Raw genomic sequence first — 23,618 nt, forward strand, 5'->3', positions numbered from 1 at the left:
GCACTGATGTTTGACAAAGGACTCAGCCCAGACTGCTTTGAGTGTGTCTTTCAGGCGTGCCTGAAACAGGCTGTGTTACAGCAGAAAAGCTCGTGGAGCTCAAACGTTCCCTCTAAGCAAACCCACGCGTTCGTGTCAGGGCACCCCCTCCATCCCTTTTGGGGGTTTTTTAAAATCAATTTTATTAAAATTCTGCCTGTTCTGGTAAATGAGCCCCAATTAGTTATGATTTGGTTTCTTCCTCCCTTCCTAAAATTCCTGCAACAAGCCCACAATCAAAACAAATCGACCACGCGTGGTTTTCCCGCAGCAATGACGTCACGTCGCCCCTCCCCCTTCCCCGCAAGTAAACAGAAAACATTGAGGAAAGCGCTCGTGTCAGCCGCCACACGCGCGTCCGCTGCGGGAACCGTGCGGTGCAACGAGTAAAGGCGGACATCGGCCTAACGATTCCCGTGTGTTTTCAGCAAAGTTGGGCGATCCGCGGCCAGCTGACCGCCGATGAAGCGATGAAGGGAGAGGCGGAAGTGAAGTCACTTGACAGACCGTCCATGTTATTATTGTTATTTTGGTAGCCCTGTGATGAGACGGGCTGCTGGGGAGCCGTTGGTCTTCGAGACGTCGAGTGTCAACGCTGCCCCAGGCCGCCCCGGACCACCACCACCCTCACCGTCACCCCACTGACCCGGAGTACGGGAGCCTCGCTGGCGGCTCAGGGGGGGAGGTGGAGGCGGAGGAGGAGGAGGGTGTGAAGACCCAGCTTCAGCTCGGCTCCTACACTCCGACCGACCAAAAATAAAACGGCGACAAAAACAATAACCGTCAAACGACTCGAGTGGTTTCTGCGCGGCGTGTAGCTGGGACGTGCCGCCGCAGACATGAACGGTATCACCAAGGGCCGGTTCGAGGTATGACAGAGGGAGTGGACCACCAACGGTTAAAGTGTTTGTTTCTAGCAGACGTGGGAGTCGTGGGCTTGTATAAGCAAAGTCTGTGTGTGTGTATATCTCTGTGTGTCTGTTCGTGTGTGTTTGCGTGCGCGCGTGTGTGGTCGACCGTGCTCTGCTCCTAATTTTACACGCAGTCAGGAGCTGAGGCGTTTTGTTGGTCAAGGGTAATCCGAAATCCTGTTGTTGTCCTGCCGCACCACTAGACAGCGACAACATGGAGCTCAGGACTGCGGGACAGGAGGAGGAGGGCTGTGGCTGAGGATAGTCAATATATCAGGGCCGAGGCTGGTTGCCACTGGCGCCTGAGGTTACAGGCTTTCAGAGAGGGGGGGCTGCAGATGGAGAGGATGGATTGTTGTTAAATACACGCAATGAAAACATCTAAAGCCTCCTTAAAATACCTGTGATGGGCAGGTGCCACTACAGGTGGCCTTTGTGTTCAAGAAGTAATAATACTGCACATAGGATGAATGCTGTACGTCTCCAGATCACTTTATCCATATTTACATGCCAATAAAAAGTAAAAGCACCAGAGCTTTCAGGGTCATTTGAAGTTGTTGGGTTTTTAAAATTTTTTTAGTTGGATTCATGAGCAAGATATAAAAAAAAAAAGTCATACTGCAGACAGTATGTGTGGCACTACTGGGTGTTATTACCCACGCCTGTGCAGCATTTTTGTGCTGTAGCAGTTTGAGTAAAGCAACACATTTGCATTACTTCAGATATTACTGAAAATATGAGCCGTGATAATCGTCTTTTATTAGAACAAAAACTTTGCGGCGGAAATGAGCTTCCTCCGAAGGGTGGCTGGCCTCTCCCTTAGAGATAGGGTGAGAGGTTCGGTCATCCGGGAGGGGCTCAGAGTAGAGCCGGTGCTCCTCCACATCGAAAGGAGCCAGCTGAGGTGGTTCGGGTATCTGACAAGGATGCCTCCTGGGCGCCTCCTGGGGTTGGTGTTCCGGGCATGTCCCACCAGGAGGAGACCCCGGGGCAGACCCAGGACACGCTGGAGAGATTATATCTCTCGGCTGGCCTGGGAACGCCTTGGTGTTCCCCCGGATAAGCTGGAGGAGGTGGCTGGGGAGAGGGAGGTCTGGGCTTCTCTGCTTAGGCTGCTGCCCCCGCGACCCGGCCCCGGATAAAGCGGATGAAGATGGATGGATGGATGGATGGAACTTTGATCTGAAAGTTGTGGAGTTAAAAAAAAAAAGTACATCATGTGTAGTGTAAAACATTATGTTACTAAGTAAACAAAACCAAAGCATCTCCAAGTATTTGTACATTACTTTGTTCATAAACCTTTGCATACCTGTGGTGCAATAATCACCATGTACTGCTGATTTAACACTTATGTACAAACCATAATCATCCCATCTGACTGATTATGGCTGCTCATAGATGCGAGATGTTTATCAGGAGTTATTATTCACACATTGCTGAGATGCCTTCGGGGTTGACTTGATGCTACTTGACGCCCTCAGTCAGGTGTTCACATGTTTGTCAGTAGTAGGAACATGTGTGCTGATGTGCGAGTGAATCAGAACAGACGGCGTTAGTAGCGCCCGTGTGTCTGTTGCCATATCAGTGGATTTCTCAGCAGACTTCTAAGCTTCTTAGCATGAACCAGTGTACGGTGGGGAAGCAGGCTGGTGTGTCCAATTGAGAAGAAAGGGGAAGGGGGTCAACTGACAGACGAGTTGGTGATCGAGTCCTTTTTATGGTTTTTGTTGTTGTTGTGTTGCAGGCCTAAAATTGAACGCAACACTCGACCCAAGTCTTAATTTCTTCATGGGTGTCTTTGTTTGACGTGCCACAGGCGTTTTAAACCAGATTTGCATGTTAGGCTTGTTGCACCCTCTCTAGGAATAGTGAGTATGACTTCAGAGAGGAGTTTCCTGTTTGGGAATGGTGCTCTTCCTGCATGGGGAGCAAGGGCACCAGAATGCTGAGGCGGTAACTCTGATAAGGATGATTATTGGAGTATCAGGTTGTTTTCGAAGTCATTTTGCTTGTTTTGACTGTAATGTAAAAGGATGAATTTGAATTTCTGAACATTTTTCAACCCTGATCTCATTACACAGTAAACCATGTTTGTACCACAGAATGATATTATTGTTCTGTGAATGCTCCATGTTAGCGTAATGCTGTGTGGAGCCCAGTGCGTTCCATCATGGCCTCCCTGTGTTCCTCAGAGTGATGGAAGAGAGGTCAAAGGTGAGTGATGTGTTACAGATGTGGTTCGGATTTAAGTCTAAGTTTAGTCCTAAACTATCCCTCCCCCTCCCCCCCCTCCCCCAACAGCTTTACAGAGACACTGAGTCAACATGCTGTTTCTTGAAAGGTCAAATTGCCTGCCTGTCAGTCAGTACATGCTGATGTTTATTACCTTGATTTAATCAGGAAGCCCAGCAGAGGCCTGGTCAAAGTAGCAGCCTTCCACAGCAAATACCCATCCACAGGTCTCCTTCACTGCATTCCTTCTAATGCTATTAAATTCACCAATAGATATACGCATGTTTTAAGTTTGCTGTTAGTTTAATGTTACAGTTAATGACAGCATGCTTTACTCAACAGCCTCAGATGAGTGTGTAATGATGCATTATTCAGTACGAGGGCATGTGGGCCTCAGTGATGGCAGAGTTTTTTCTGGTAAGTGTGTTCAACAACACTCTTGTGTTGTTCCCTTAGCGATGTTAAAGTTCAAACCAGCTTAGTTAATCGTTTGCCGGACCTTGACTGGACCAACTCCCTCTCCTTTTCTTTTTTGACCCCACTTCCTTCTGAAATGGCCTGCATTTCCTCCCTCCTCCTCCTCCCTCGTCTTCTTCCACTCTGATGACTTTCAGACGTGTTTTTCCAGTACTTCTTGACTGGAGCACGGTTCCTTTGGCTTGCCTTTGTCACTCAGTATCGTCTTCCTCACCTCTTCCCTCTCGCTTTGCTGCTTTCTCTTTCGAGGAGGTTGCGTCTGTCGTCAGGGGGCTAGACTACAGCTGAGACATTTTCAGAATCAACCTTTGCTCATCTCGTGCCTCCCCTCCTATCCCCTTTGTGTTCTCAGATTTCGGTGTTTGTGTTTGCGTGTTCAACAGCAGGGAGTCCCCCCTCATTAGCTACAGCTTCTGAGCCTTTGAGGATACAAGTGTATCACTGGCAGGATGCGTGTCTGCAGAGGCACAGTGGATGTGGGTGTTTGCCGTAATTTAAATTCATGGCTGAATGCAGCCCACCTGATCTCGAATGTTCTGCCTCTGTTCTTCACACAGAGAGGTTTGACTGGAATCACCTGCGAGTGTGTGTGTGTGTGTGTGTGTGTGTGTGTGTGTGTGTGTGTGTGTGTGTGTGTGTGTGTCCCACTCAGCAGATGGCCAGACATCCAGCGAGTAGACTAATTGAGATAAGCATGCCAACAAGCTGACCAGGCTAACAGAATTATAAGCTTGTGAGGAGGCGACATGGAAATCCAAATGCAGCTCTGGCATGTTTATTAGCATAGCTTACGGAAGCAGCAGCTGTAAACTGTGCAGGGGTCTATTTCTTTTCTTAAGTATAACAAGCTGGTGAAATAAAATTATGTGATTCCTGGGCTTAGTTTAGCTCTGTTTAGTGTAGCAATCTTGTGAGGATGATAATGTTTTCATATCACTGCACATCAACACACACACACACACACAAAGACACTCACTCATTGTTACTGTTTGTCTTATCTCTTGACAGGTGTTCTCAAACAGCGATGAAGCCCCCATTAATAAGAAGCTCCCCAAAGAGCTTCTTCTTAGGTAAGAATAATTATACCAGACACACAACATAAAACACAACACACCCAGGGACGAGGGCTTAGGTCAGGGTTACTCATTAGCTCAAGCAGCCTGAAACGGTGTGTGTTTGCTCTGCCTCTGTTGGTGGTGTAGGTGCATTTGTGTGTTTAGTATGATGTTTGTCAGCCACCAGCCTGAAATAAGGTTCTTTTAGCTGTGTGTGACCTACAGACCAATATTTTGTCCCACAGCAGCTGCACATGACCCATTAATCTGACATCACTCGCGCAGTCACCCATGTTCATCCTTCACGCTCGTTTATGTGGAATGGAAAGGGTTGCACTTGCATATATCTCTGCTGACACATGACACGCTGTGCACTCTGTGAAAGCTGCATTTTTTGTGTGCATGCGTGTGTGCACGCATGTGTGAAACACTCCTGGGCCTATGCAAACTGTATGTCTCTGTAAGTGAGCTATAAATAGTTTTGTCATAGCTAGTGGGGAATTCCGCAGTGCTCTGCTCTTCTGCTGGTCCATACGCTCTCCCAGCATGCCCATTATGACCAGTGCATTTCCACTGGTGGTCAGAAAAACATGTATTAGTCCTGCACTATGGGGGCCAGATGTGCCCCAGTGTGCTGCAGTAAAAGATTGGAAGAGAGGGCCCCACATTTCATGCCACTACCGAGGCTCATTGTTGGCTGCCCATAATACGCCACCAATTGGTACTGAGTGTGGACCAGAATGTTGCTCTGAGAAAAAACATGACTTTTAGCCACTGCTTTACTCACAAGGGGTAACCACATAGTTAATTTGGTAGAGATACTCTTCCTGATCCAAACCCCAAATGATTTATGTCACTTCCCAAGCTTGAACCAGCGATCTTTTGTTAGTTAGTCAAAATGTGTAGTTTCACTTCCATTTTACTGAGGTTTTGAATCAGTTGCTTTCTAACAGCCACATATTTCAGACAGTGTAATAAAAAATGTTCTGTGGGTCATGTTCTCCACAATAGTCATATCTGCCTGTATGTTGTTTGGCGCATTATTGATAATGAACAATGCGGGCCCACAGTGGATATATGTGGGCAAACTATGGGGCTGTGTCGGGGAGGGCAAATCCACACTTATCCCATACGAAGCCCAACTGAGTGTACCCGCACAGGGCCAAACGCAATTTTGCCCTTTGGGGTCCTTATATAAGTTTTCATTGGGCAAGCTATAGAAAACCCAAAGGCCCACAGAATACCATTATAGGGCCCAGAGGGGCAAAACTGCAATGGACCACACAGGCTAACCTACATAGAGCCTACATGGGTTTTCTGTGGGCAACCCCATAGTCAGTATCCCAATAGAAAACCCTTAATAGGGGCCCCAAAGAACAAAACACCTGCCAGACCTGTATGGGCACACCCAATTGCCCCACAGCTCATCCACAATTACACAGCTTGGGCTTGCACCAGCATGTTTGCAGGGTTAGTGATCTGAATAAGCTGATGTTAAGGGCTACATTTTTTAGCCTTTCTGGTTTATGGTTGGTCGTCCATACATTTTCTTAAAAAATTATCCAAATTAGGTCGCAGTGGTTGCTGGAACCTCTCCCAGCTGTCATGGAGTGACAGGCAGGGTACACCATGGGCAGAGAGCCAAATGTGCTCACATTCACGCCTGTGGTTAATTTCTAATTACAGATTAACCCAAGATGCATATTTTATAACGACTGCAGTATGCCACCATGTGTTACACGTTGGAAAATATGCAGCTCGAGGAGTAGTGGCTATTTATTTTGTTAATTTGTGTTCATATTAGCGTTGCTGTTTATGTACAGAGCATCACTAGCGAGCAAGCCTGAATTGCTTGTGCAGCAGTCTGCGTCTTAGTGGGTGCACTTGTAAACAACCGTTATGTAGGCCAGCACAGCGCAGATATAAACTGTGAAAACTGTGTGACATCCAAGAACCCTGTCTGACAGACAAGCCCCGGAGAGGGAGCGTTCGGGGTGGTTCACGGTCCTCTTACCCAGAAGCACTGACTCAGCACCCTCTCCACTACCACTAAATTCATGTCTGAGTTGTTGCCATGACAACCAGGCCCAGACTTTATGGCGAAGGCTCGACTCTCCCTTTTCTAGCCATGCTTGAAGGGCCGGGTGACAACAAATGGGAGTGTGCTTCATGAAAATCCTGTTATGTGCCTTGTCCGAAAAATAGGGACACCCAGGCTGGATCTGATAAAGTGATCCAAGGCTTTTCTCTTATTTCGTGCTCTGCATTCAAAGGTGCCCTTATTGCTTTCCTGTGTGTAGTAAAGTGGAAAAAGATACCATGCTCATGGTGTTGTTGCTCTGAATTTGTCTGTATTATGTCACGTCCTTCACTTTCTTTTGTGTGTCTTATGAGAAAAAGTCCATGTCAGTCCTACCCTGCCGGTAATATGATCTATCTGTGTTCAGCAGTCTCTCTCAGCTGGTAGCAATTACAGATTTCAGATAGGTTAACAGGACTCACCAAATCAGATTGACTGATTCCTTCGCTGTGAGTGTGAGTAACAGAGTTCTTCTGTGGTTACTAAGAGGCCTTTCTCGCACACATAGTGGAAAGTCAGATTGTAGTTGATTAAAACGGGCAATCAATCATTGGTCAGCATCGCGGCCATTAACCAGTTATTAGGAAGGAGATCAATGTGTACGATCAACTTGATTGGTCGGCCCCTTGGGTGCCAGCAACCTCTCCAGGATCTGTGTACCCTGCGTGAGAGTGCATGGAAGTTGCATATGCATTGCTTTGTCAATTGTATGATGTCTGTACTCTGTGACACCAGACTCTTGTATAGATTATACAGACTCGTCCTGACATGCCCTGGCCTAACACACATCAAAACACACAGCCTTTGTCCGTGTCTATTTGAAGGAAACAATGGCCAGCTCCTGTTTCCTAGGGTTAAAAGGGCAATCAGACCCCAGCTGCACTCAAAACTTTGGCACTAACAGCTCTCTTAACACCTCAGATTTTCTAAAGATTTTCCGTTTAAGTCACTTCTGTGAGATTTAACAGACCGTTTTATCACAAGAACTGACAGGAGGTATTTGGCTTTGTTGTGTGTGTGTGTGTGTGCACGCATGTGTGTGTGTGTATGTGTATGTGTGCCCTTCTATACATGCTCATACTGTATCTCTGTCTGTACCGGCCTTTTGGTGGCCTTGCTTGTCTGAGTGCCAGAGATTACTCATTGGCAGATTAATGGATTGAGCTGACCCAGTAGCCTGCTGCATGTGGCCCTTTGTGGCTGACCAGCCCATAGCTCAAACACTGCCTGTCTATGGGCCTACCAGCCAAACACCACAGATTGTTCTGTTCCCTACAGACATAAGAAAAAAAACATACTTTCACTAGCATCAAAGAAAGAATAAGGTGTTCCAGCATGTGCTTGAGCAGAGCTCCTTATCTGAGTATGATCATATGATCACTAATATGAGAAAACCTCATCCTCCTCTTTGTCTCTCTTTCTAGAATATTCTCCTATTTAGATGTGGTGACACTGTGCCGGTGTGCCCAGGTGTCCAAGGTAAGCGCCTCCCTTTCAACGCCACATCCTAATTAAGACCTTACTATTAAAAAGGAGGTAAATCTGGTTTGTACTTACTGAATTCTCTGGGCAAGTGTATAATATGGTGCCCTCTGCTGGCTCTGTGTAAAGGGAACCACAGTGAACTGCAGCTTAAAGTGATTTATAAAATGATCTGTGTGAATTATTGTTACAAGCCACTGACTGAATGCAGAGCTTTTGGGGCAGCCTCTCATACCACAGCTTCAAATTAAACTTTTATTACCTGTGACAAGGCCCAAGGAAGGTTTTCTTTTGCTATGTAACATGTAAACAAAACAAATGTTATTATAAAGGCAGTTTATCTCTTTCCTGTTGAATTTCATGTATTTTTTTTTTTTTTTTTTACATCGGACTATCTTTAATTATGTAACTTCTTCAGTTTACAAAGACGCCAAAGAGAGAGGAGCAGGAAACCCTCACATTAGATAGGACAAGGACTGACAGTGGAGACTGTTGATGTGTACACAAACCCGTAGCTGCATGATGATTAAAAAAGTCACAGTTCACCTTCTTCCACCTCTGTCTGACCCATTTTTCTGTCTCTTTGCACAACCTGTCTGTCACCCTCTCAGGCGTGGAACGTCCTGGCCCTAGATGGCAGCAACTGGCAGAAGATCGACTTGTTCAACTTCCAGACGGATATAGAGGTGAGGGTCGTGTTCATGAGAGAAAAAAAGGAGCGAAGGGTTCGGGTTTTGAGCATTTCCTGCGTGTGTGTGTGTGTGTGGACGTGAGAGCTTGTTGAGTAGCATTATCTAGTCCAGGGGTGCCCAATCCCGGTCCTCGAGAGCTACCGTCCTGCAGCTTTTAGATGCATCCTTGTTCCCACACACCTGAATCAAATGAATGGCTTGTTATCAGGCCTTTGCCAAACATGATGGCATGCTGAAGAGATCAAACCATTTGATTCAGCTGTGTTGGAGTAGGGATGCATCTAAAAGCTGCAGGATAGTAGCTCTCGAGGACCGGGATTGGGCACCCCTGATCTAGTCCAAGGCTTAGTGCTGGGTCAGTAGGCTTTGGTGCCGACTGTGACGTCACAGCTGATTCCCTGTCCTGTAGCCCAAGTCATATTACTCTCTCTGTCTGTCCGTCCGTCCGTGTATCCCTCAGGGCCGGGTGGTGGAGAACATTTCAAAGCGCTGTGGAGGCTTCCTGAGGCAGCTCAGCCTGAGGGGCTGCCTGAGCGTTGGAGACGCCTCAATGAAGTGAGAATACATTGACCCTCTGACATGCACCGTTATAATAAACGTGCTTCTGCTTTGATTTTTAGCAACAAACATCCTTTTGTTGGTTTGATTATATTTAAAGTTTTAGCCGAGTGTGTGCGTCTTCATTCCCAAGGGACCCTTTAATTTTTTCTTTGCTCACTGCAAACATACAAAAAACTAACAAAACAAAAGAAAACCCCACGGGTGTTTAATTTTTATATTCTTCTGAGACTGTTGGATCTCATAATGTATTTCTATCATCTCTGTAAGCAGCAGATTTAACCGATACTTTCTCTTCTTTGCAAAGCAAGGCTTTTTTTCTTTGTAATAGAAACTTGTGAAAACGTCAGAAAGAAGTCCCTTCACCTCACTTCTTCCATGCTTCACCTGTTTCCCAGGACTTTTGCTCAGAACTGCAGAAACATCGAAGTGTTGAACCTTAACGGCTGCACTAAGATCACAGACAGCACCTGCCTCAGCCTCAGCAAGTTTTGCTCCAAACTCAAACACTTAGATCTCACTTCCTGCGTGTCCGTCAGCAACCACTCCCTCAAGGCCCTCAGGTAGCACCAGCACACTTGTTTTCGCTGCGGTATTTAAATCACAAGGGCTTACATGTCTTTAACTTGATATTTCTCTTTTATTGTGCAATGTGTGCGCATGCTCAGTGATGGCTGCAGAATGTTGGAGACGTTGAACTTGTCGTGGTGTGACCAGATCACACGCGATGGCATCGAGGCCCTCGCTAGAGGTTGCGCTGGTTTACGAGCACTGTTCCTCAGAGGCTGCACACAGGTACGCACATTTATTTTCTTTATTTCAGGTTATTTTATGCCTTCTTTGGCCCTTTTAAAAGTAGTTCTACACCTTTTTATAATCAATTATCATATTATTACAAAAAAGCCCACCTAGTCATTATACAGTGTTAAAATAAAGCCTTTTAAAAAGACCTAATGGGATGAAAATTTGCTTGTTTCTTGGTATATTCTTTTCCTGATGCCCGTGTAGAACTAAAATGTGATCAGCTATTGTTTTTTTTCCACATGAACTGAATCTAGTCTAGAAAGTGAAATTGGGGTTTATTTTATTTTAAATGAGTCGTTCACCCGTATGGTTAGGTCTAGGAGTATTTGGACAATGACACCATTTTTTTTCTGTCATTATCCAAATACTCTGTACATCATCACAGTGGATTTTAAGTCAAACAGTCAAGATGTGATTGAAGTGCAGACTTTCAGCTTTAATTCTTTAATGAAAAACATTAATAGTATTAATAGTTTAGGAATTACTTATGTTTCACACCCAGTCACTCATTTTCAAAAGTAACTGAATGAACTATTATATTTCTAAATATTAGGATTGTTTTTTAATACTTGTATGTGAATGGCTGCCTGCACTAGATGCTCTCTGCCTTCGGTTTTGCATTTAATAACTGAAAAGCTGCTCTGCTGGGTGGAGATCAGGTGACTGACATGGCTACTGAAGAATATCCGATTTTGATTGTTGATTTGGCCTCTCCTGAAGTTTTTGCTGTCTCTTATAGGTTTATTTTGATTTTCAGCCTCATGAAATTCTCCTTGAAAATAAATAAACTTTAAACTTTAAATAAATCTTTTTGGACCTTGTATTGAGAATTCCAGTATAAAGCTGCAAAATGCAACTTCAACACTTAGATTCAGCTCTTATGTGTTTATTTTGTCATGGAATAATGAGTGAACAGGCCTCACCTGTCCACGAAAATCTTTGTCAGTTAACTGTCCAATAACTTCCGAGCCTCTGAAAATGGGTGCGGCTGTATACAAACCTCTTTAATTTCCAACACTTAATAAATACTTGTTTTAAACCCCTTAAATTAAAGCTGAAAGTCTGAACTTCAGTCACATCTTGATTGTTTCACTTTAAATACTTTGCAGTTGTCTACAGAGTCAAAATACTTGATGCTTGATTAATTTTTTTTTTTTAACCCAGCTGGACGACGGAGCATTGAAACACCTTCAGAAACACTGCCCAGAACTCACCACCATAAATATGCAGTCTTGCACAGTAAGACAAACATTTGGTTGTTGGAAGCGGAGCGGGAGCAACTGATAATAATGCATGACTAAGGCTCTGCATGCCTTTTGCGTTTTTGTAATCAGTTTTTTTTTTGTTTTGTTTTTTAAATGTCTGTTGCCTCCAGCAAGTAACGGATGAAGGTTTGGTCAGTCTGGGCCGAGGATGCCACAAGCTGCAGAACCTCTGTGTTTCTGGCTGCAGTAACATCACTGATGCCTCTCTCACTGCACTGGGTCTCAACTGCCCCCGACTTAAGTAAGAAGCTCACACACCCGTCTCACAACATTTCTCATACATCCAAGAAATATGACTGCTGTTGCTTCCAAAAATAGTGTACAATCATATCTATTTGAGGCTCTCAACTAAATTCAGCTATTAAAAAAACAAATCATGCAAAATATTAGACGTTTTGTGCACAAGAAGTCTTATATTTTGCACCTGTTGACCAACCCAGTGTGTTCTCCAGTGATCTTCAGTATTCCTTCCTCACACTAGCTGTTTAAAAAAACTCTTCCCAAACTTTGTGTCTGTCTGTCTAAGGATCCTTGAAGCTGCACGATGCTCCCATTTTACGGACGCTGGGTTTACTGTCCTGGCCAGAGTAAGTGTTTTGTTTATGTTTTCTTATCTCCTTTAGTTATGCCAGCCGTGTTCTGAGTTCAGTTCAGGTTCAAAACCTTTTGTTTGTCTTCACAGAACTGTCATGAGCTTGAAAAAATGGACTTAGAAGAATGTATTTTGGTAAGAACATTTTAGTTCCCTCATCTACTCCCAAGATCATACTTCATCATACATGATTTTTGTCAAATGACGTTTGGCAAAAAGTAGAAGTTGTGACATAGAAGACGTGACAGAGTTCTGGGACTGAGAACGAGATATGATCATGATATCACATGTTTGCTAATGCTTGAACTGATCCTCTCAGCTGTCCCCAGACATGTGAGAACAGTACATTAATCAAGCTTGGCCTGTCCTCAGGTGACAGATAACACCCTGGTTCAGCTGTCAATCCACTGCCCTCGGCTTCAAGCACTGGTAAGCAAACAATGTCTGATACTGTATCAGCTTTTTTCTCAGCCCGTCTTCGTTGCTGTGTGTGGTTTAATCTTTCTATTTGCGCATCTTTAACCCAATTTCCTGCACCTTGGGCAGTCCCTGTCACATTGCGAGCTTATCACAGACGATGGCATCAGAGCTCTGAGCAGCAGTACCTGCGGCCAAGAGCGCCTCACCGTGGTAGAGCTGGACAACTGCCCCCTGATAACTGACGTGACCCTCGAGCACCTGAAGACCTGCCACCGTCTGGAGCGCATCGAGCTCTACGATTGTCAGCAAGTCACTCGGGCGGGCATCAAACGCATCAGGGTCAGTGGGCATGAAGGGAAAATACATGCTGCTTTTCAGCTCTTGTTGGGGATTGGAGCGGAGCTTTAAAAGAATCGCTCGACATTTTGAAAAATGTGCTTGTTAGCATTCTCGCTGAGAGTTAGATGAAAAAATCAATACTACTCTCACTCATGATGTACACAAGCGGGCTGCATTTCTAAAAATATTTTACAGAAGGCAGTCCTGAGCATGTGCTTTTTCCTTGTCTTTTTGTTTTGTTTTGGGATTTTTTTTTTGTTTTATTCGGGAGGGGTTTGTACATTTTTGGTCTTTTGTATTAACACATCTCTCCCGCATACAGGCCCACCTTCCAGAGATCAAAGTCCATGCCTACTTTGCCCCCGTGACACCCCCTCCCTCTGTACATGGAGGTGGCCAGCGTCTGTGCCGCTGCTGCATCATCCTCTGACAGTGGAGGGCCAGGGGGGGCCACCTCTGTCTACAGGTCCTGCTGCTATGAGAAGGGGGCTGATGTCGGGTGGGGGGTGTGGGGTGGGGGAACTGGGGTAGGCATAGGGGAGAGAGGGGGCTGGACCCACTCACTGCTCCTGATCACTGATCAAAACACTGACTGATTGCCGCTGATCCCTGATCAGTTGAACCCGCCCCTTCTCTCTCCTCTTGCTCACCGATCAGCAGTGCAGCAGCCATCCGTGTGACGGTGTGGCAGGGTGGAGGAAAGAACACGGATGGACGGAGTTTTTCTCTTTTTCTCTCTCTGTCTCGTGCTCTCTTTCTCATCGTGAAGACCAGAACAGGTTCTCCATTCCACTCTGCTCTCCCTCACATCTCTGACTCCCCACCTGCGGGGGTAAAGGACTGCATCTGGACAGCTGCAGGTGGGGTGGGAGGGTGAAACGGTGAAACTACAGTGCTTCATGTTCAAACTTTAAAAAAAAAAAGAAAAGAAAGATATTTTCATGTTGGACACTCTCTGTGGAGAGGTATCATCTCAGCTGATCACATGACACCTCTACACGACCATCCTGTGATTCATTCTGCTTCGACCAATAGACGCACAGCACGGAGGAAGTGGAGCGCTGCACTGTGGGTAAAAGCCACAGATTCTTCTGGATACGAACAGTGAAGCTCTGGCACAGCTGGCTCAGTTTTGCAGTGCTGGAGAAAAAAAAAACAACAAAACAAAACAGGAAGTACAAAGTGGAACATGTGACATATTTGTGCATCTGGGAAACCTATGTTGACATTTTAATTCTGTTTGTACAGAGAATGTTTTGCAATGGAGAGGGGGAAAAAAGATTTATGGCAACTCACTCAAAAATTGGGGAAAGCCAATATTTTTTTTTGTTTGGTTTCTTTTTCAGTGCTTATTGTAATTGTCCATGCCTGTCTATTCAGAGAGGAGGATACGCTTGTGTTTCTTTTTGAGATGTAAAAGGAAAAACTGTTGCTGTGTTACAAAAAAAGGACCTATGATTCAGACCCTTGGTGTCTAAAAGCATTATATTGACACTGTATGCTGCTGGGATGAGTGGCCTCTCCCGTGAACTGCACGGATACGTTAGCTCGCAGGCCCTTATCCAATCCTCCTGTCAGTAGCCCTTGTGGTCTAGCTTCTACTCTACTACTTAAGCATTTGTTTACAACCTCAATTAGGTTAGCGGCCACAGACTAACTTGTTTACATGAGTAGGTTTCCAGTCCCACTGTTATTCAGACAGCTACTAAACTGAATCTGAATAGGTTAGTAACACTGATACAACTGTTTTTAAACTGGACTGTGACACCCACTATTCAGATTTATGCTGTGTGTGTCTGGATCAGGGCTGACGCTGGTGCAACTTTGCTTCAAAAGCAAAAAGGAAATTTGTTTAGAGATAAGTATGAGACTGTGAACAAAGGCACCTCAACTTTATTGACAATCACATGAATTTATGTACTTGGAGGTTCATTTAGTCTAGCTTTGTGTAAATGTTAATTTACAGATGATGTAGAAACATAAATGAATTGGCTGTCATCAAGACTTAAAGAATCATGCGAGTAGTAATTTGCAATTAGTTTGTTATACAGGTCTGGTGGAACTTGCCAGTCAATGTATGTAATTGATCCCTGACAAATTCTGGTTCATCTAATCCTACAAAACATATGTGATGGGGTAATTTGAAAAGCAGAGATTGGAAATCCCGTCACACCCCACAAACCAACAGCTAATTTTACTGTATACACGCACCTCTTTAGATCAACAGGATTTCAACATGATGTCTCGTCATGCCTGATTACACACGTACGGGGCATGAACACCATCATTTCACGCACTGAAAATGCAACAAAACAAAAGCAGCTTTTAATATCGTGTTAAACAAGAGACTGATAAGTATCGTGTAGTGCCAAGTGCTCAAAGACTGGGGAGACTGGCAGGACAATGGATAGGACTGAAACAAGAGAGACCAGATGGAAAGGTCAAGGAAGACTTGGATGGATTTGAGATACATAGCTGACTCGACTGGCTGTGATACTAATGCCCTGTTTGACAGCCGTTTTAACAGTTTTATGTTTAAGAAAAAGAAATAAATTAAAAAAATAAATAAATAAAGGTGACTAATAGTAACTGTGCTTTGTCTCTGCAGTGTGAGATTTTGTTTTTTATCTGAAAGACCTACTTCATAGTAAACTGCAGCAATTTGAATAGAGACTGTGCAGCCGTGACGCCGCTAGATGTCAGCAGAGGGCCGTGTAGACAGCGGACACGCCCACACGTAAACAGTAATTTTGTTTATCGTTTCTAGAACAGAGAATAGAAATTAACCAGCCACAATCAATAAAAATATATCTTAAGTTAATAAGCGTATATATTTCCCTATTTTAGTACGGATGTGGTTCACAGTGCACTTGTTTATTTTACATTTTACATCAGGCATTATGCAGGCTGGCTGTGCAGTGCCCGAAGACCCATCGGCCTGATCGTTGATCGGTTGCGCCTCCTGGTGAACTGCAGTCCCCGGCAACGCGCAGCTTTCAGCGCCTAATAACGGCTTTAACGGCAGCAGCGATTATTCCTGGGTTAAAGAGAAATCAGAGACCCCCGGACTGGAGCTGAACTATTTTTGTGGAAGTTTGGTGCAACTTTGCCCCGGACGGAGTTGACCGTTGAACGCCTTTAAAGCCTGCGGTCATGGAATAGAGCAGCGGACTGAGGCCTGCGGATAACTGACGGTAGCTAGCTGAGCTAGCTTTTGTGAAGCTGTCCATATTTGTTTGGGTGGCCGTGCTAGCTTTCTATGTGCTATTTTTGTTAGCATAACAGCCAAGCATATTTGCTATTTTTTTCTGATGAGGTTATATTAAAGGAACCGGCTGAGGGCCACTGCGGTTATTCGTTTCCCGAAGTTTCGCCAAGTTTAAGTTCCCTCTGAGTTAACGGTATCTAATAAGGAAACCAGCCAGCTTCGTCTTTGTCGTAACGTATAAAGTGGAGGGATGATTTCTATGCTACATTGATCTATACACATATATATATATATATTGCAAGGGATTGTACGTTGATGACTAAACATCAGTTAGAGGCAGTCCAGACTGCACGGTGTCTCTGTCCCTTGAAGGGTTTACACTTCGCAGCTCGAGTTCTTTGCACCCCGTCCCACCGACCACTGTCTCCTGTCTCCGGCCGGCTTCAGCGGCTGGCCGCACGGCACTGAGTGCCCAATGGAGGAACATGACAACATGGAGTATTTTTACCAGCAGGTACTGCAGAAAGATGTTACCCGCAGGTTGCAGGTCGGACAGGACCTTATTGACTATCTGAACGATCCGCATCGCTCCCCGGACGTAGAGCAGGACAAACCCCGGCTGGACAAGACTATAGACGAGTTAACGGGATGGGTGAACTCCAGCAATTTCAAGGTGAGAGAGCTTGAGCTGTCATCGTATGAGCCATTCCTTCGGCCTGTTCGTGAATTGTTTTCCACTGGTTTGCCTGGTACCTGGGAAGAGACAGCACTGACATTTACTGAGATATTTTTCAAAAGATGATGTAAAACATTTTAAAGACCTGTTAACGATATGAAGAAGACCCAAGTCTAATGTTTTGAGATTAATGTGTGCACTGGAAAATTCCAACAAAAGCGCTGGCAAGAAGCAGAAGGCTCTGTGATTCTTTATGACATCCTAATCCTGGAGCACAAGAGGCAGACATCTTTAAATGCAACCCAAGCATTGAGGAGTGCTTTTGAGGGGCATTCCTGTGGTTTGTTGGGTTTGTGCTGCTGTTTTGGTTGTGTGTGTGTCTGTGTTAAGGAGACCCATTGTTAGGACTGTAGACTGCTGGAGCATTGGATGGGATGGGGGAGGGGTTGGGAGATTCATTGTTATGATCCATGTTTTATTTTCTCTCTCTCTCTCCTTTGATCTCCTCTCTCTTCAAGATTTTCTCAGTATTCTCCTTATTTAAGTCCTGGATTTTGTGTGTAATGTGCTGGTTTGCAGACAGAGTTAGGAATGTGCCATTTCTGCCAGCACATCACACCAGTCCAGACAGCAAGTCATAACAGCTGGAAATCCCTTTTAAAGCCATGCTGCAGTATTACTCTCGAGTCGCTTTTTGGACTGATTAGTTTCATCTGCACTGATATGCAGGACTCAGAAAGTCTGTATGAGTGTGGAAATTGTGTGCTCAGCATAAGGAAGCATCTGAGCCTCTGGAAGAGATTTTTAATTTGACGACACCCAGCTAGAGAAAGAAAGTGTTCTGGACTTTATTGTCATTTTGGTCTTGTGATCTTTTAAATAAAACTTTTAATATTCATTTCCATTTAGTACCATGGAAACTTTAGGAATAGTGAAATCGGTATTGTGAGAAGCACTGTACAAAAACAGCTGTGGAGTCTTCACCAATTGTCCGCTTAGTATCCCTGTTAGATGTTCAAGAAGAAAGCTTTTTATAAGCTGAATTTTTTGCTATTGTTAAAAATAGTGAAGAGAAATGCTCAGTGAATGGTTTTGTATGGTGCTATAGCCTTTTTTTTAAATCTCCTGTGGCTGTGATAAGCTAACATCTTTCTTTGTTTAGGTTTGTTCTTTTATGTAGATGACACAGCCAGTAACTCGAGCTCAGATCAGTCACTTTGCACTGATGTGCAAGTGAGTTGGGAGCCCCAGAGGCCTTCATACAGCAGGCTTTTAGCAATGCTCATGATCTCTGTTGGGTAGAAGGCCTTAAGCTGTAAGCAACATGCTGAGTCAGCAGTTGCGGGTGGGGGGAGGGGGGGGTGATAAAGAGTTGAAGAGAGGAGATGAATACAGGAGGCATTTAAGGAAACAAGAACTAGAGTCAGACACAGGCTAAGCGTGAGTGGAAAACACAACTCAAGACCTACAAATACATTTCAGAGATCTTTCAGGCACAAAGAGTGTCACAATCAAGTGCCTCTTAGTAATGGAAAAAATATTCTGTTTCTTGGCTGCGTTTGTGTGCCCTTCACTGTTTCCTTTTCTTATTGATCAGTTCAATAATGTATCCTCGCCTCCCTGCCTCATCTGCTTCTTTTCTGTGTGTGTGTGTTTGTGTAGACGGAATAGGAAATCAAATTTGCTTACAGAAGAGTACAGAAGCTAGAGAGCCTATAGAAGAGAGAATATTAATATTGCATGCTGCCTTTATGGAGAGCAGGTCCATATGACCCATCACTGCTCAAACTGATCCACACTCCTCTGTCCAAACACTTTGAATTGTGTCTAATGGAGTGTAAGAGATGCCACACACTAAAGCTTGCGTTGATAAGATAAGAAAAGCTTAATTTATCCCAACTTTGTGAAAATAAAGTTAAGAGCAACAGGCAAATATGTTAAATAGGTGGAATAGCATGTAGCTAAAATTAAAATACTATATGGTAAACAAACATCTCGATAAGATAAACAGATACAGTAAAATAAGTATACATTTAAATATAATAATAATAATAATAATAATAATATTATTATATCTACTTATGATTTACAGTCTATGCTTTAGGATAGATGCCTATAGAAACATAACCACAGTCTACAGTTAGAATAAGGAATGGTATTTGGTAGGGGTGGGGGAAAAAATTGATACTGTGTAGTATCGTTAGAGCTGGGCGATAGAACGATAACGATATGTATCGCGATATAACTTTTACTCGATAGAGAAATTAAGCTATCGCGATAGACCTCGCCGCTCTTGTCCTCTTAATAAAAATAAATAAAAAAAAGTCAGCCAATCCAAATTAAGTAGCGCAGAGCCGAACCAATCACAGCCGCAGCGTCACGTCGCGTGACTTGTTACGTACAGCACAAGTGCCAAGCCGCACGTGTGTTTGTTTGGGAAGCAGCCAGCGGGTAATGGAGCCAGCGCATGGAGGAAATGAGTGTGCCGACTAGAAAAATCAACCGAGCGTGACCGAAGACAAAACAGATGATGGTTCCAATGCCGGAGAGATTGTCGAACGGAAGAGCCATAGAAGTTCCGTAGTGTGAAGGTATTTCGGCTATTTCAAGTCTGACAAAAAACAGAGTAGCGTGCACAATTCGGCACAATTTACAAATTGTGCCGAAAGCAAGTCTGGAAATTAGGGCTGCTCGATTATGGCAAAAATGATAATCACGATTATTTTCACTGAAATTGAGATCACGATTATTTGACGATATTTATTTAACCCTTTAAGACCTACTATAGAACCAAGTCCACCAGAGCTTATATTATTTTTTTACATGCTGTAGTGCCATTTGTGGGAGCATTTCAAGTTGCTATACATCAATACAACTGTTATAGCCCATATTTTAATAATATGTATGCATTAAGTCCATAGTAATTACATAAATTGCAAAAAAGTGCAATAAACTACAAAAAAAATTGAAAATCGCTTTTGTTTTGTTTACATATATTTCTACTTGGAGAAATTTAAGAGGTTTATCCCTCAAAACTTTAAATACAATAAAGTTGTAAAAAATAGTTTACAACAACAGGAAATTTATTTTGAGTGTCTTCATAGTTTTATTTTGGAGAGGAAAAACAAAAAACAATCCTATGATGCAAATTTGCAAAGAAAACAGCATGTGCATCATTTCACTGTGGGAAGGGTTACGAACAGCTGATAGGAACGGCAAAGCGTGTTTCTGGAATATTATGTTTTTGTTCCTGCAAGCGCTTTTTATGCAATTTTTGCAAAGCTATATGTGGAACGAAACCGTGACCGAGGACAAGCTGATGGCATAAGATGTAAGTACAACTCCTCCGGTTTCATATGCAAAACAAATTATTGCGCTAGCTTACATGGTTCAGGTTCTACAGGGATTTAACAATAGTTATGCAAAATGGAGCATGCAGCTCTGACCGGCTTTAAAGGGTTAACAATGACTTTAAAAAAAATAATATAAAATAGTGTGCAACACCACTGAAGTTTTTTTTTTTTTTTAAACTCTCTTTTCAACCAACGGCAGTCACTCTCCAAATAACTTCTGCTTAGCTTTCCGAGCTTCCCTCGGGTCCTCTTAATCAGCGGTCTCCAACCTTTTTTGCGCCACGGACCGGTTTATGCCCGACAATATTTTCACGGACCGGCCTTTAAGGTGTCGCGGATAAAAGAGGGAGGGGCTAATAATCGGCTCAGTCATTTTTAATGATCGTTGAAAGCCCAGATCGTAATCGTGATTAAAATTTGATTAATTGAGCAGCCCTACTGGAAATACAATAAACTGGTGCATGCGTCACACTGTGCGCCACGTTATTGTTTCGGTGAAATGAATTTCTACAATACTGTTACTGTTAATTCTACTCTCTGCAGTGTTTAAATGCTTACATATACACACAGTTACTGTCCCTCCACACATACGACTCGGTTCTGCTTCTATGCCCCAGCTTTGTTTACTTTTTCCCACCGAGGCTTCTAGACTTCTGATTGGCCAACATTTCTGCACGGTTAGGAATCTAGCGCCACCTGCTGCTTTGGCATGTTCATAGCAGCGTTTTCCTTCATTTCTGCCTTAATGTGTGGACGGGATTATTTTTTAAAACGAAAACGGAAAATCTCCGTTTTCAAAAATACCCGTGTACGTGTGGACGTAGCCTCAGTCTCTGACTGGAAGCGCTAATTCGTCATTCGGCTTTTGTCAGACTGAAGTAACTGTTAAAACTGTTAGAAAAGCTCAGCTATACAACAAGGAGAGATTGAGAATTTCCTTTTAGTTCTCAGTTTATTTGATATTGACAAAAGTTAGTCAGTTTTGTCTGTTCTTCTGTAAAACAAACTAAGATTTATTTTTAGAATTAATATTTTGTTTCTAAGTGGAATTGACAATTTAGTCTGTTTCGTTTGTTCTATTTTGAAACTTAAACGCTTTAGCGGCTGCCTTTTGTGTAGTTTGCAATATTTGCCTTTATTTATCTGAAAAAGTCTCATGTTCCTTAAGTACATCTACCCTGTTGAACTTATTATGGGAAATAAATATTTAAATAAAAACAAGCTGCTGATTATTTCACATTTTACTTGTGAGCAACGGCACATTTAAATCTTACAAATATAGTTATTTGGCTTATATCGTGATAGATATCGTTATCGCCTGAAATGAAAAAAACATATCGTGATATGAAAAAATCTCATATCGCCCAGCTCTAAGTATCGTGATATTTTATTTGCTAATAATGTATCGATACAGGGACAGCAGAAATTGATATTTTGTTACAAAAAGGTTTTTGTGCTCTGACTTCAGAGCATGTTGATCCTTTTTCTGAGCAAGAATCCTGACATTCCTTCACTGTCCAAATGTGTTTAACTGTTTTTTGGCAGCAATAAACATGACGGTTTACTTATTTTAATTTAAGACATGTTTTATTTTAATTAAGTTTAAAACTTTTTTATTTAATGTAAAATTATATTTTGTTTTAATTTACTTTCAAATTCTTCAGTTGCTGAAGGGGCTGCATAGTTTTCATATTGCATAGTTCAGAATAGCTATAATTGTACCAGATGGTTGCATTCAGTTAAGTTGGACTAGACTGTAATACAAACCGTTCAGTTTGTCAACAATAAAACTGACTGAAATGAGAGAAAGACTGAGTGCGAGACTTTGATATTAGATAAAATGAATATTGCTAAAGTTTACCTTTATGTACAGAATCTGAATATCGCAAAATATTTTAAAAAATTGCAATAATATCGTATCGTGGGATGTATGGTGATTCCCACCTCTAGTATTTGGTAATATTTAAGTGATACCTGTGTCATTATCAGTTCTGCTTATAGGTCATAGGGAGCAGACCTACACAAGCAGTGACCTATGGGCCTGAGACATGTTACTGATGTGGACCTCAAGAGCATGTTTGTGGTGTTTGTGTATTCAAGATGCGTTATCTGACGATTAATGTGGTTTGCTGTGTGATCAGTTGTGTTAGCATACAGTTTTCCAGGTTTAATAAATGAAACTGTGGACTCGTCTAAGAAATAAGTCCAGAAAAAAGCAAGTGATTTTTCTTGTGGCTGTGTCCGTCTGTCATGTACAGTCTGTGGGCCTACACCAGTTTTTAGCTTCATTGAACCCATTGTATTATATTATATTTAATCCAGAACACAGCATCAATAGAAAATGCTTTTAGCTGACATCACTTTGCTGCATTTAGTTTGACATCGCTGTCAACACATGTCAGATAAAGCTGCATGTATTGGTTAAAGGAAATTATAAATTTGGAGATTTAAGATTCAGATCCCGACTTGGCGCTGTCCATTTCAGTGTCACCATATTCAGATTTTTTTCTTTATTGTGCAATAAAATTATTTTTGTGTTGGCTTCTTCCTGCAGGTGCTTCACAGGAAACACCGTCCAGTGAATGGAATTGATCGCCGCTTTTTTGTGGGAAGCAGCTGCAGGAACTGTTGAACTGTAGTCTATAACAGTAGCTTGGCTATGAGGAGCAGGATCAGACAATGGTCTAAATCTGCTTCTGGTCCTTTTCTTTATTCTTTATAATCACTGGATTAATGGTTCGGAGTAGAGCTGTAGTTGCTTATTAGCTTGGTGATATCCCGATACATATGCGGTCTTTTCTATTGCCTTACCACTGTTATAATATGTTATAATATAAATGTAACTCGACCAGTGTGAGAAGATTCTAGAGCCAGCTAGTTTTGAGTATCTGTGCTTGATAAATAACTGAAACATTCATTCATTTACCAAAAATTGTGAGCAGTTTGTTTTCTATTAACCGTCTGTTCTGTAATCATATGGTTTGAGTGTCTGTCTTTATTTCTCTGTGAGCGTTGGACACTTTTTTTTTTCTTCAATCAAACACTCACTTTAACCCTTACTGGAATCCAGAGTAAAACCAGTACCTGGTATGCGTATCAGCAGGCTAAGCAGGCTGGGGCTTCACAAAGAGCCATTCATACGGCACTAAATATATTTGCAGTTTGTTTTTTTCTTTTCTCCAACATACCTCAGCTCCCCCGTCATTTTGAATCCTGTAATCTGGAGATACAGAAAATGTGTTGGTGTCAGTGCTACTAAAAACATGCACATGGTTTATTGTATAGGGATTTTAAGTATTTTGAGGCCATACCTGACTTGAAACTTCTCAGAAATTGGGCTTTTTTGTTTCTCCAGCATTTCCTCATGTCAAGTCCCTTCCTTCTCTCATACTCTGTCTTCTCCTCTGTCTCTCCCATTGAGGATGCCATATGGTT

General features: G+C 43.0%; 2 protein-coding genes across 33 annotated transcripts in view; both read left to right on the forward strand.

Annotated features, from left to right (window-relative positions):
• Window positions 1-346: 346 nt before the first annotated feature.
• On the forward strand, window positions 347-13,443 carry fbxl2 (F-box and leucine-rich repeat protein 2). Of its 2 annotated transcripts, none has more exons than XM_086279905.1 (14): window positions 347-908; window positions 4,668-4,729; window positions 8,219-8,273; window positions 8,888-8,962; window positions 9,429-9,523; window positions 9,925-10,089; window positions 10,195-10,321; window positions 11,495-11,569; window positions 11,706-11,836; window positions 12,122-12,182; window positions 12,278-12,322; window positions 12,560-12,616; window positions 12,734-12,946; window positions 13,269-13,443. In XM_086279905.1, the coding sequence occupies exons 1-14, from the start codon at window positions 879-881 to the stop codon at window positions 13,374-13,376; spliced, it is 1,299 nt and encodes a 432-aa protein (XP_086136031.1). In that variant the 5' UTR covers window positions 347-878; the 3' UTR covers window positions 13,377-13,443. The 2 variants fall into 2 exon arrangements, with proteins under 2 accessions (XP_086136031.1, XP_086136030.1); XM_086279904.1 differs by lacking the exon at window positions 347-908 and adding an exon at window positions 930-3,599.
• A 2,372-nt stretch (window positions 13,444-15,815) lies between these two features.
• Window positions 15,816-23,618, forward strand: part of clasp2 (cytoplasmic linker associated protein 2) — a 67,488-nt gene continuing 59,685 nt past the window's right edge. For 9 of the 31 annotated variants that reach the window (XM_086279893.1, XM_086279894.1, XM_086279876.1 and 6 more), the window contains exon 1: window positions 15,820-16,827. In XM_086279893.1, the coding sequence (XP_086136019.1) occupies window positions 16,630-16,827 (198 nt within the window). In that variant the 5' untranslated portion in view covers window positions 15,820-16,629. Of the gene's footprint in view, window positions 16,828-23,618 lie in introns of all 31 variants that reach the window. The other 22 variants (XM_086279877.1, XM_086279880.1, XM_086279889.1 and 19 more) reach the window with 6 other exon arrangements.

Source organism: Aulonocara sp. 'chitande type north' Nkhata Bay, linkage group LG22 (genome assembly GCF_057382095.1).
Source record: "Aulonocara sp. 'chitande type north' Nkhata Bay isolate Kocher_YH1m ecotype deep benthic linkage group LG22, A_spYH_male_GT1.1, whole genome shotgun sequence".
NCBI lineage: Eukaryota > Metazoa > Chordata > Actinopteri > Cichliformes > Cichlidae > Aulonocara > Aulonocara sp. 'chitande type north' Nkhata Bay.

Coding starts and splice junctions, on each gene's coding strand:
- fbxl2 (XM_086279904.1), top strand. CDS start 3,567: ATGTGGGCCTCAGTGATGGCAGAGTTTTTTCTG. Junction 8,963..9,428: donor ACTTCCAGACGGATATAGAG/GTGAGGGTCGTG, acceptor TGTATCCCTCAG/GGCCGGGTGGTGGAGAACAT. Junction 12,323..12,559: donor ACTTAGAAGAATGTATTTTG/GTAAGAACATTT, acceptor GCCTGTCCTCAG/GTGACAGATAACACCCTGGT.